Here is a 12,937-nt window from a genome sequence, read left to right as displayed (position 1 = left end):
TTTATATTGATACTGACTAAATGAAAATAGCATTTTCTTGTTCTAAACTGTACTATGAGTAATCAATTGTTATAATTATTAATATGTTAAAAAAGAGTAAAGTATTAATAAATTCCATACAATATAAGTAAAAAAAAAGACAGCATATTCTAAATAATATAGATATAAAATATATTCGAACTAACATTTAACGCATTTTATTTTAGAAATAATATTTAGAAAGGTAACAAAAAAGCTTAAAAACCTAATAAAATGTATATAAATTTTTCTATCTCTTTTATTATTGTTTAATTGATTTATGGCTAAGCGTAATACGTTTACGTAATAGTAACGCATAGTTCTATTATGAATAGTAACGAAGGATGAGGTATAACTGAAATAAATACCACAAGTATGTAGCAGTGTATGAGCGTGTATTTGACAGTGTTTTTTTCTCTCTCGTACGGCGGCACACATTATTAGAATTCGCAGTACGTACGCGATTTAAGTTGGAATGTTATATTATTGCTAGTTGCTCCAGGCGTGCTGCACTCGTAGTAACGAGCTGCTTTACAACGGAACCAGCATTCTCGATACGATTAATACTGAGAATCGTAAACGGTTCGAAAACGATTTCGTTTAGCTCAGATGCCGGAGGTCGTTGGACATCGACCAGATAATGGCCTTGTTCGGTCTTTCTCATAGAAAAATCTGAGTTCGTGACTTATTGGCCGATGTCCAACGTCCACCGCCCATGGAAACGCAATTTCCGATTTCCCTCGACGCGTGTACGAGCGAAGCACGTCCGGGATACATCGACACATCGATTTTAGTGGGTAACAGGTGGGTCTCTATATTACAACGCGAATTACAATGTAGAATAACATTATCATCATCATCGTCGTCGTCGTTCGTTATACAACAATCATCGTAATAATTATTATCATCGTTTCATCGCAATCGATCATCGCGGTGTGCTTAAGACAAATCAGTATTAAATATCTTACATACACATCATCTTCCATATATATATTTATACTTTACCTTTTTTTTTCTTTATTCATTATATATACTATCTATCTATAGGGTAGTCAGATTCATCTCTCGTGTTTCATTCGTTTCTTTATATCCTTTTTTGCCGTTCGCGTTTGTAGATTGTGAGAAAGTAAAAAAAAAAAAAAAAAAGAAACAAAGGAGGGATTGATAGGTCGCTTCGGTGCTCGAGGTCAAGGCACGCGTCAACGACAGGAAACTCGACGAATGTTCTTTTGTGCTATTTTCGCGTCGTTAAAAATACTACTTGTTTTCTTTTCTTAAATTGCTTCTTAAAATGCTAAACGCAACTAGATACTCGTGTCGCCCCGAAATATCGAAATATGATCGTAGAAAAAATGTGTGAAGTTTCGTAATATAAAAACTAAATGCCAAGTGACTTGACATCGAGCAAACTGATGATTCTAAGGAAGTACGCTCGTCGAGAATCGTTACGCGCTTTCCCGCAATGTTCGTCGATTCTTTGCTTGCTGTTCGATGTAATAGAACAGGAATAGAAGAAATTTTCACGCGTAAATATCCGTTCTTTTAGTACCGCTTCTAATTGCTGCAAACATCGCCGCGATTCTCGACGCAGTGTTACGTGACGCTACGCTTACACATACAAAACGAGTAGGTTAATTTTTACTGGTGGAGTTACAATATCATATTACAATACAATATTTATTTTTTTTTCTTTCTTCCTTAATGGTCAACAGCTGGCATTTTTTTATTCTGTTTCGCGCGCGAAATTTTATCGTACTTAGCTTGCACGCGCCACGCACCGATAGATGAAACTGTGAAACAAAACGATGTAGAAATAGCATTTTCCTAATTTTATTGTTACCATATTTTCGTTGCTTCGAAATACAATACAATAAAATTAATGGCGCAATAAACTTGATCGATAAGAAAGGCATGAGAGAAAACGCAACTGATAAAGTAATTTCACGTGTTTATTTTCAGTTACATTTTCAATTCATCAAACGGAGCGTGGCATTTCTACGAACAATTTGCTGTCTACTTTTTTTTTTCTTTTTAGCGACACGTACAAACACCATTAGGGGTGGAAATAGGGCCTCTACGCACTGCCACTCGTACGAAAATGAAATTAACTAATCAGGTATTGAGTATTTTCGGATTTAAGACTGATAACGTAAAGATAGAAGGTGAGAAGAAAATAAGTACAACAATGAGAATGATATCGAATATGATTACTTAAAATATCGTGAATATGAATAGAAATATCGTTTCCATAATTATTTACGTCAAATAAAAAAGAAATTGCATTGAAACGTCACACGTCCGCTAAACAAAAGATAATATTCTACATATTATACAATAACAAATAAACCGATTTCGATTAATTTATCTTGAAGTATTAAAACGCGTTCTCCAAGAAGAAAAAGAGGAATGAATAAAATGATGACTTCGTACGAAAATTCATGAGCGATAATGAAAAAAAACGAAAAAGCCATGAAATTGGCGATAAGTAAAATAAAAGAGAGCAGCGCACATTTCCGTACATATACGAGGAAAAGGTGTTCTCGGGCGGTTTGGTTTTCGTAGTATCTAAACATGATTTCAATAAATAAGCTACCTAGGGAGCGAGTTCTTTTTGGGAAAAAAGGGGCAGACGCTCCTCACGTGGCGAATCTGCGAAAACGAATGAATCAGGGATGGCTCCATGCGACTTTATTTCGTACTTTAAATTACGGTGTATACGAGCGGTTGTCACCGATTTAGAAAAGCACACAGGAGGTAAAGCTACACGGAAAGAATTCTCACGAGGCCGAGGAACGCTACCCTTTGATTCTTTTCGTCGAGTCGCCACCGCATCATATACTCGTGTACCTAACCTAGTAATACAGTCTGCAATAGCGTCCTAAGGATTAACTTCATTAACGATCATATAATATATTACACGCAATCACACGCGTTCAGAGGCAAATACGTACGCACGCCAAAATGCACACAAATATTTAAGCTCGTACACGAACACGCAGTTTAAGCCGATACTCTCAGTAATTATTTCACTCTCATTCCTATCAGAAAATAGATTTTCTGTATGAATTACACCCGTTCGACGCGATGAAAATCACATCGAAAGTAATAATCATATTCATTATTTCAAATACATGTATAAAATACTCAGAGATCCTGTTATTATTTGTCCATTACGTTGTCCAACGACTGTTTTCTGAATAGAGTTTACGAAAAATATATATACACTATCGCGTATATTGCTCTCCTGAAATTACTGTATACCGATTCTCTGTTTAAGAAAGTCTCTCTGTTCGTTTGTGTGTATGTGTGTGCGTTCCGAGTAGTCGACTTTCACGCACGCGTGTATATCTTCTGCTTTTTTTATATTTTTCTTTTGTATAAATAATATCGTTTAGAATAAAAGGTAAAAAACGGTCAGGTGAATGGAGCAGCCGTTGATAAAGTAGCGATTCGAAAACGACCGCAACGCGAGCTTCGACATTAACGCGACGGTGAGAACTGCGTGTACGTCGCGAGCACGCACGCACGCACACATTATTCATACACGCAGGCAGGCAGGCACGCATGCACGCACGCACGCTACATTAGGCGGCGTAATTAGCACAGCGAGCGAGAGAGTCTTGCGCAGCGTGAGCTCTACTGCGCGAGCACGCCAGAGAGTTACACCTTTTCAGCGCGTCTCTATACCGGAAATATTTCCTTCCTGGACAAATTCCATCGTCACGAATAAACACGCGATCCGAAAGTATAATTATCGTTCCATTAAATTCCGACGATCGACATCGAGAGAAACGTTACGGCTAATCAACGCGATTCACTTTCGATTTATTTTCGATTAAACCCGATCGTCTTTTATTAAATCCAACCTACGTACACTCGACGTGTAATCACGAGATCGTAGAATCGTTTAAGTTCGAAATTTATACCGAAGAAAATAATTCCATAGACGTATGCTGTTCATGCATCTCTCCGCGCATCTATTGCGGTTTGTGACAGCGCTTGAAGCACGGTAGCTATCCGATTGCGCAACGATTTAGGCCGATCGCGCGCAACATATTCATCCATCGCTAAATCGACTGATCCTAGACTTTCCGACGAATTCGCATTTTTTTTCTTTTTTCTTTTTTTTTTTTTTAATTTTTCTTCGAAACTTTAGCTACTTCTCGTATAGTTTCGTACGCGGAATTTTGGATTATTAAACGAGACAACGAGAACGATCGATAATCGATGAAAATGAAAGAAACAGTACGTCGTTGGCCGACGACTGCCAACTAATCGTATCAAAAATTTAGCGATGGAACGAAAGGGGAGAGAAATTATGATATCGTGCATACTTGCCTGAAAGGATTCAGTCGGGGCAAGTGTGAAATGGAATTTAACGACGCATAACGAAAGCTCTAGCCAACAAGACTGTCATCCTGCAAGTTGGTACGCTCGTGTCTTGCGAACAATTTTTCGTTGTTGCTCGTCTCTTTTGTGCAGCGAAATTGCGGTTGGTCGACAAATTGTTGTACGCAAGCGAGCAGGAGACACACGAGGCGAGCTTAGCTTTGTTCGTTGCGATCAATCGAGGCGCGTGCTTCGAGCCGCGTTTCACGTGGTGCCGCGTAGTGGGTTCCTGAAATCTCGACCGTACGTTCCACCAGCGTATTTGGCAGTCTGATCTCAGGTTCTCACAGGTGTAAATGAGGCAGTCTTGATCGGCGAGCCAGTGCGCGGCTCAATACTTGTTGGCCTCGAAGAGAGGACTCTCGAGCCGTCTTCGCGGTGCGGAGACCTTCTCGCCGGGACGCTTCCAACTTCGATTCGGGTGTCGATAACGATGCGTCGTATGAACGATCTCCCTCGTACTGTCGGCCTGCAACAGGGAGTTCTTCGTGGCCCTCATCACGGGCGACGGCTTCCTCGATACCACGTAAGGATCCCGTGGGTCCATTCCGCCCATGTCCGCGTTCACCAAGCTGTTGTGGTGATCGATGTCGGCGTGAGGATTGTACTTGATGAAATTGAAGCACTCCTGTCGACCACGGTGGTTCTTCATCGGTTTGCCAAACTTATTAAAGCCCAGATACCGCGAGCTATCTACGACGCTTCTGTATGTCAGATACGAGCCGTTGTAGTCCTCGTAGAACTGACACATGGGACCCTTTTGCTTCTTAGGCTAGAAACAAAATAATAGAGTCTTTTCATACTTGTATTTCTGACGCCATACACAGGCTTGCGAATATATTTGGACACTTTTACATGTCATTTATGAATATATTATGTTTGCAATAAGTAAAGTATTCTTGTGGTTCAGGTATATATATGTTGCAAGAAAATAGGCAAGTATTTAGCTACTTCTGAATGATAATCTATACTGGAATTTCATTTATTTCAATTTATCAGAGAGAAGAGAAACAGTTCACGTGTACGATTGAAATTCATATAATAGATGTTTACTTATTTTAAATTTAGTGGGGAGGAATTCATTTAATCGAGCACTCGTTAAAATTTTGTTCTAAAACGAACAGAGTTATGGAGTCTTGTTATAAATATACTTTGTTAATAATCTTATAAGATAATAAGGGCAAAAACCGTTGTATTCTAACTACCAGCAATATATTAATGACTGAAATCATTCATATTTTCACTTGCAAATTACACTTTTAGCGAAGATGTTTTCTAGGTAGCCACTGGTAAAGCGATAATATAAGCGATGAATATAAACGTCCGAACCGTACAATCCGGTGCATTTACTAATGCCTATAAATTTACTCGCTCTTTCACGTTGATGAAATATGTCTACTAATTGGTAGGCAAGTAATTACCAGGCCGATGGGTTTCCATCGCTTGTTGAAGCAAATGTATCGCTGGCTTTTCTCCGCGAAGATGTACAACTTCCTACTGAAGTCCTCGGACTGAGTCGTAAGTTTTTCTGTAACATTAAACACAAAGACAAATTCAATTATCAAACTGAATAAATTGCACAATACAAACTGATGAATATTACTATGAATTAATAAGTTAATATAAATTTTCGATCGATGAGCATGAATTACATATAATGTAATTCGTTTTACAAATTCCTAGAAACACTTCAAAATCACGAGATAACTAACTATTCATTTGGAAACTATAGATTTACAACCGTATACTTTCAAAGATTCAAATAATTTTCCTTAAAATGTATAAATAAAAGCTTCTTTCTATATACTTCTATATACTTTTCATATCATTGTTCGTTGGCAGTTCTAGTGTTAAACTACTCATCTCCGCAATTCAATATCTGCACATCTTAAATATAAAATAAAACAGTAGCTTATTAACGAATTATGAATTTCCAAAAGATTCAGTTAAAACTATCTCGCGCTAATCTCGTGAACGACGTCGCGTTGAAGAGGTAAACGAGTAACCTAAGGAAAACTAATGGAGTTTATAAAATCAGGCGAAGGCATTAGTTATCGGGGACAAACCGCAGGATACAGGAGGTAAACCGTTTTGTGCGTTCGGTATGCGAGCTGGCATATTTCCGAGAAGAGACCTCGTCGAGGTTTATAGCGCGAGTTGTACCTACATCGATGCTCAGAGACCCTCTTCCAGGCACTCTTCGGCACTGAGAAAGGAAGAAAAGGTTGGCTAAGCTTGCCGCCGAGGCTAGTTGGTGCTAATGAAGGAGGCACAGACCGACCGGTGTGTACTTTGCCACTTAGCGGGTCCTGTCGTGCCTCGACCCCGAACCGTGCACGTTGCGCTATGCTTGCTGCAACGGCGTGTCTCCCTTTTTCTTTCGCACCAGCTATTACGAAATTCTGCCGACCCGAGAAGTAGGCGTCCTTTGTTCCGGATAACCAAAGAAAAGAAAAAAAGGGCTGGCTTACAGGTGCACAACCGACGCTTTCGAGCTTACCATTTGGAAGAACAGAGTGCTTGTGAAACGGCTGTACCACGAATATCGTGCTAGTAACGGGATTATTTTATTTGTGCACCTTCAGAGAGATTTCACTACCTGATATATTCCCCAGGACCTTTTTTTTACAGTATGCTATGCTATTGTTAGGTATAACAAAGTTTCTAGAATAAGGTGTTCCATGAATTGAAAAAATAATAATTGCCTGAGTTCTTGTCGTTATCTTCATATTTGTGGAATGTAATACGATAATTTGAAGAAATTTATACGAATCGACCACATGAGAGTATTTTTGAAAAGATGAAGATATTTTGTAAGGCAGAAGTAGTAATTTTGTACATTCGATATTTATAATATTTATTAGGCATTTGTATAATATTCAGGCTTATGAAATGATTGTATAGTAAGTATAACTAGTATACAAAGTGCAGAGAATTAATATTTGAAATTGTTAATTTTATTTATTTCTTCTTTTAGATATTAGTAGTAGTAAGTAGAGGCGAGAGTCTCCATCTTGAAAGAAGATGTGCAACTTTCAAGAATGTATGTAATGGTGTTGTGCACCTTGCTTAGTTCACAGTGATAATGTAGATGGAAACTGTATTCGCAAACATTTTAACAAGAATTAAACAGGAACTAAGTGGATGCTTGATAATTGTTAAGAAAAGTTCTATAACGAGTGAATGGAAAGAACGAAGCAAGATACACATCGCTATTCGAAGTTGATGAAGTCAATGATAGACATCGATATAGGAATTTAGTTAAATTCGAAGATATATGAGAAATATCTTGTCTATTTTTCTTAATTAATTGTTTGCAGCGGCGTTAACCATTATAATAAATTATTATTACCAACTCGGTTGAAATTATAGGTTGAGTCTTATAATTTTTAGAAAAGGTTGCTTCATTTTAAAAATGTTACTAGTTGGGGTTAATAGTTATCAAACGTTTGATCAATTTTTTTGAATCATTCTCTAAAGATAAAAAATCTAAATTACAGTCTAATATTTCCCAAATCAAAATATGTTCATACATAAAGAAAGTTCATATGATTTACCCGCATTAGCTTAATTTCCCGACGTCAAAAATAATAAATTTTCGCTGCCGTTATGAGACGGGGTTTCTTTAATTGATAGACGCTTGACGATATAAAATATGATGTCATGATTATGAGTTTTTCTGGCTTCTTTGTTTGCGGGCCATATGAGAATGGGTATAAGCATCATACGTAGAGAAAAGGAAGGAGGTAAGTCTGCAGGGTGGCCCATTTGCTGGAGCCTCGTTAAATTCAAGTGGTTCTCGTCGGGTGCCTTCCCAACATCGAAATCAAGAATGTCCCCGAACTGCCTCGTAAAGTCCTTCTTTCTCCCTACTAGCTCGCCTCTCTTTCCCTCCTTCGTTTTCCTTTTACATTTCGTTTTCTCTCACCGCCTCCTACCAGTCTTCAGGAACCAGAAAAAGCACGAGAGGACTTAATCGGAGACTGTTCTCCGGCAAACCTACCGTGCTCTATACTCCGCGCCAATTAATTGTGCCACTTTTCTTAATTAATTGAATTCACCTTTCAGCGGACGTCTATCGCGACAACATCCCTCTTAGTCAGCGGGTCAATTTGTTCTTTTCTCAGCTACTAAATTTACCTTATCTAAGTAGACGAAAATTCTTCTCTTCGTGATTAACGTTTATAAGTTAAGTTTGTCTCGGTAACATTAATATGTTATATTTGTGATAATTAACAAAGAATGATAATTCAATTAAGATTTAAATACAGTAATTCTCGAAAGCATTTGAACGTCTACTATGAAATATTTTTATGAATATCTTATGTGTGTTATACGAAATTTTTTGAAATTTCGTTACGGTCGTAATGAAACAAAATTATCGTGATTATATTGGTAAAATTTAGAATTAATTTGAAGATGTATCTATATAGGAATTATATATTAATTAGAGTAAACATACATTTAGTAAATATTTCGTATATTGTGTAAATAACGGTCGATACAAAGTACAGCATTTACGCCAGTTTATTTAACAATATCACTTGACCCGCGAAACAGAACAAATTTAATATCCGACGTTCTAAAGGTGATTGAATTGTTCAATTTGTTACCAGGGCCATAAAAATATCGAAATAATGTTATCAACGGCTCATAATAAAGCTGAATATCGTTGTTTTCTTCGAACTTGATAAAAAGTTTCACGAAAATGTATTACATTAAGCATCGTTTAAGCCGCTATCGAATCGGAAATTACCCGAACTGCCAGTTAAAAATAGTTCCGTGAAATCGACGAATACGGAAATATAATGGGCATTATCAGCGATAAAGTTCCGTCACAAGTATGGCAAAACAAGTTTGAAACTATCGCCAGAATTTTTCCCCCTGTTCCGTTCCGCGACGTCCGCTTTCCAATATGAAACACGATGTGTATGTACCTGCGTGGTAGCAGCGGAGAAAAGTATGACGATAACAACCTGACACTAATACCACTAACTCCGGAGACGATATGTGTATGCTGTTTGCTCGTTCCAGTTAGCCATTACCAAACTCCTATACTTCCGATACCTAGTCGCCGTCGAAGCAATCGGCGACGAAACTTCGACGGTTCGTTTTGATATGATGCTTATCGTTATCAAATAAGGGAAGTGAGATCGTTCTGGCGCGGCGCAACGTTCCTCGGGACAGTGACGACTGTATGCGTTTGTTAGTAACTTGCCAGACGTACGATGACTCGAGACAGGCGTCACCGACACACTGATTGCAATGTTTTGTCTAACCAACTGCTAAGTAATCTCTCTTCTCCTTGAAAGCTTGTCAACCAAGTTTCGCGTGCAACTCGAAGCATATCTCGTAGTTCCGAGGAAATTGTGCGAAGATATGGGTGGCATTGAACGTTCAATTCTATCATAAGTAGTTCTTTTCTTCGTACGTATTGAATATTATTTCTGATGTATAGTTAAAGAAGTTATTCATGAAATTTGGAAATGAAGAACTAAAAATTATTGTGAAAATATTTAATAATAACATTATTGATAATTTATTGAAATAAAGAGACGGGAAAGTGTGGTCATTATTAACGATTTTATATACACGTACCTAGATATAATAGATATAGAGTTGTTTTCCAAGAAATGTTACAAAAGTCAATCAATTTTCATTGATATTTTAAGATTTTTAATTTTTTAAATAATGTTTCGAAACATTGCTCGTTATAATACTAAAATATTGAAAATATTAAAATATTATTTATCTTAATAATTATATTGACATAAAACTTCCCCAACTTTCATCTTTGAATCTAGTAGGCTGTTTTCAATTGTGTTATATTAAAATCCTCCTATTTAGGTAATAATGAAATAATATAAAATTATATAAAATATAATCCATTAAACAAATGGATTTATTTAAATAATAAAGAAAATTTATAAAAATAACCATCTATACAATCGATAGTTTATAATCTTAAGCCCGATATACATATAATATCATATAAGGCGATCAGGCAGAGGGTTGAAGAAGCAGCAAGTAAATGTTGCGTTTCGCTTCGAACCTCTGTCTTCCGTTCTCCAAGTATCCCCTTCTCCCTTACTCTCGTTTCCTCTGATCGGAGCCGCCACGAGATTAGAGGCTGCCAAATGAATTAAAAGCCAATTTTAATCAAAAGCGGGCACCGGCTTTTAGGCACGATTACCGCCGATAATAACTGGTAGGATGGGCCCAGCGCATAAGTGGGAAAGAGCGAGACAGAAGGAAAGAAGAATGGATCCCATATATTACTTCTACGTGCTCTTCGCGATACAGGAACCGATTCTCTGTTCGTTATAGGTTCGCAACTAATAGCTTTTTTCTATAGGAACCCTTGTACCCCCGAATCTTCGTTCATCGAAAATATCTTTCGTTTGTTACAAAGAAATTCTGCCATTATAACCAATCACAAAATACAAAAGAAACAAAATATATAAAAATTCTAAGGTATCGACGAAATTGAAAATCGATTAAGAAAAATTTCGATATTTTTTCACGAGATAAATAATTGCTTGAGAACCACTGCAGCGCCACAATTTCGCGGCGTCGGCGTTATGAAAGCTATAATATGACGCGAAAGCGAGCAGGCCGGTACCGACCGCGTAAGCAGAGGAAAAAAGTGCAAAAGAAGGAAAAAACGCGGTTATAACCGCGGTTCTTGTTATAAGCCTGGCACGTATAATAGCGTTCCTGTCGTTAACACCTAAACGCACGATTGGCCGATACACGGGATCGTCCTCCTCGGCCAGAAGCATCAGCCGTGAACGCACGAGATTACAACGGCACGCAAATGAGAAGAATACATATAGATACCGGTTGTCCCAGTGCTGGTCAAAACTATGACAGGTGAAACCCTGATTTGCTCGACTGACGCGATAATCACAGCTCTCCACGACTAGAATAATTAAATTCCAACCTGAACGAACGCCGCTGCGGTTGTTATCTCTCTTTCTTCGTTTTCCAATAGAGTTCATTTTCTCTTTCCATTCTCGTACATTTCTTCTTCGTTTCAAAGTTTCACTTCGTGAAAGATATCGTAACTGTTGGAGATGCTGCTAGTCATTTAAGAAAATTGGAGTTCGTAGGCCGATTAAGATTGTTTAATGTGATAAAAATGTTATGGAGATCGATGTAATTACGACTATTATACGGATCGGGGAATGTCACTCTGCTTTTCAATCGGATAATAACGAGTTAGTAATTATTATTTGTCTTCACGCCGATAATAGTTATTATCGAATTATATTTGACACGCGTAGATTACGCGTTTTCAGTATATGGTTAGTGTCTATCGTTGATTGTAATTATCGTTTTGAATATAGTTGTTGGTTCATTGAACAGATATGTTACGTATCAAATACTTACTAGGTATTAGAAATATAAAATCAACTGATAAATTCATATCAATTTGCCATTTTTTATCTGCAACTTTAATTACGTTATCGCATCTTCAATTACATTATTATTTTACTTAAATCAGTATTTAAATCAATTTTTTGGAAAGCACTGAAACTAGTTTCAGAAAATTTTCGTACTTTGCTAACGATGGCTATTTTCATACTCTAATTCAAGTTTCACAGATATTTTGAAATAAAATTTTTACATAAAATAGATCTTTATTCGTCGGTTTAGTCATAAATAAGGAAGCTACAGAGACAGCGATAGCCACTCATAAACTATTCCTCATAATTATCCAACTTACAAAACGATGCAATATTCTCAAAACCGAGGTACCTAATTAGCGGCAAGTATGCAAAGAAGCAATTTTCCACGCGAGGTTAATTATCTTTCGTATCCGCCGACGCAGGAGGAATTCGCGAAGCCGCTAGCCGGCAGTTAAAGTCCAAAGCTTCAAGGTCGCTCTCACGGTGTCTGAAACTCTCGTGCAGCGCGAGTCGAGTCGGTTCATTTCACGAATGGAGCTTGAGTAATCGTCGGTCCGGAGAGGCTCGTTGTCGAGAGTAAAGTGCCGAGAGAGGTAGGAGATACGGAGTAACAGAAGGAAAAGGTGGAGGCAGTGCAGCAGCAACGGCAGCAACGGCAGCGGTGGCAGCAGGAGACGAAAGAGGTGGAAAAAGAAGGAAGAGGTGGACGAAGGTGATGGATCTCGGGGAGGTGCAGACGCGGCGCAGCGTGCGGCGCGAAAACTGGCTCCTCTGTTTGCACAAGCCTTCTTCCCTCCTTTCAGACCTTCCTTTTCTCCCCTACTTCGTTTCTGAGAGTCAGAAAAGGAGCCGCCTCGCGCTCACGCCGCGGATAGGGCGGACAGCTTGTTCGTGCCTTCGAATACCTTTAGAAATTCCAGGATACCGCGAAATCATATTCGCAACGGTGATTACGACTGTGCCTCTGTTGCAGAGTTGGGAAGTATTCAAATGTTTTCGAATAAATATTCATTTAAGATAATTGATCTAGTAAATTCATTGTAAGGGAATATTTTATCCACATAATTATTTCTCATGCTTAGAATAACAATAGAATAATACGAATAGTTGTTTGTTTC

At 37.9% G+C, this 12,937-nt stretch overlaps 1 protein-coding gene across 3 annotated transcripts in view; it reads right to left on the bottom strand.

The window, feature by feature from the left end:
- Positions 1-396: 396 nt before the first annotated feature.
- Positions 397-12,937, bottom strand: part of LOC139988023 (fibroblast growth factor 18) — a 126,168-nt gene continuing 113,627 nt past the window's right edge. For all 3 annotated transcript variants that reach the window (XM_072004942.1, XM_072004941.1, XM_072004943.1), the window contains exons 4-5: positions 5,829-5,935; positions 397-5,179 (exon numbers count right to left, since the gene is read on the bottom strand). In XM_072004942.1, coding sequence (XP_071861043.1) covers positions 4,739-5,179; positions 5,829-5,935 — 548 coding nt within the window. In that variant the 3' untranslated portion in view covers positions 397-4,738. The remainder of the gene's footprint in view (positions 5,180-5,828; positions 5,936-12,937) is intronic.

Source organism: Bombus fervidus, chromosome 6 (assembly GCF_041682495.2).
Source record: "Bombus fervidus isolate BK054 chromosome 6, iyBomFerv1, whole genome shotgun sequence".
Lineage (NCBI taxonomy): Eukaryota > Metazoa > Arthropoda > Insecta > Hymenoptera > Apidae > Bombus > Bombus fervidus.
This window is presented reverse-complemented; position numbering and strand designations above follow the sequence as displayed.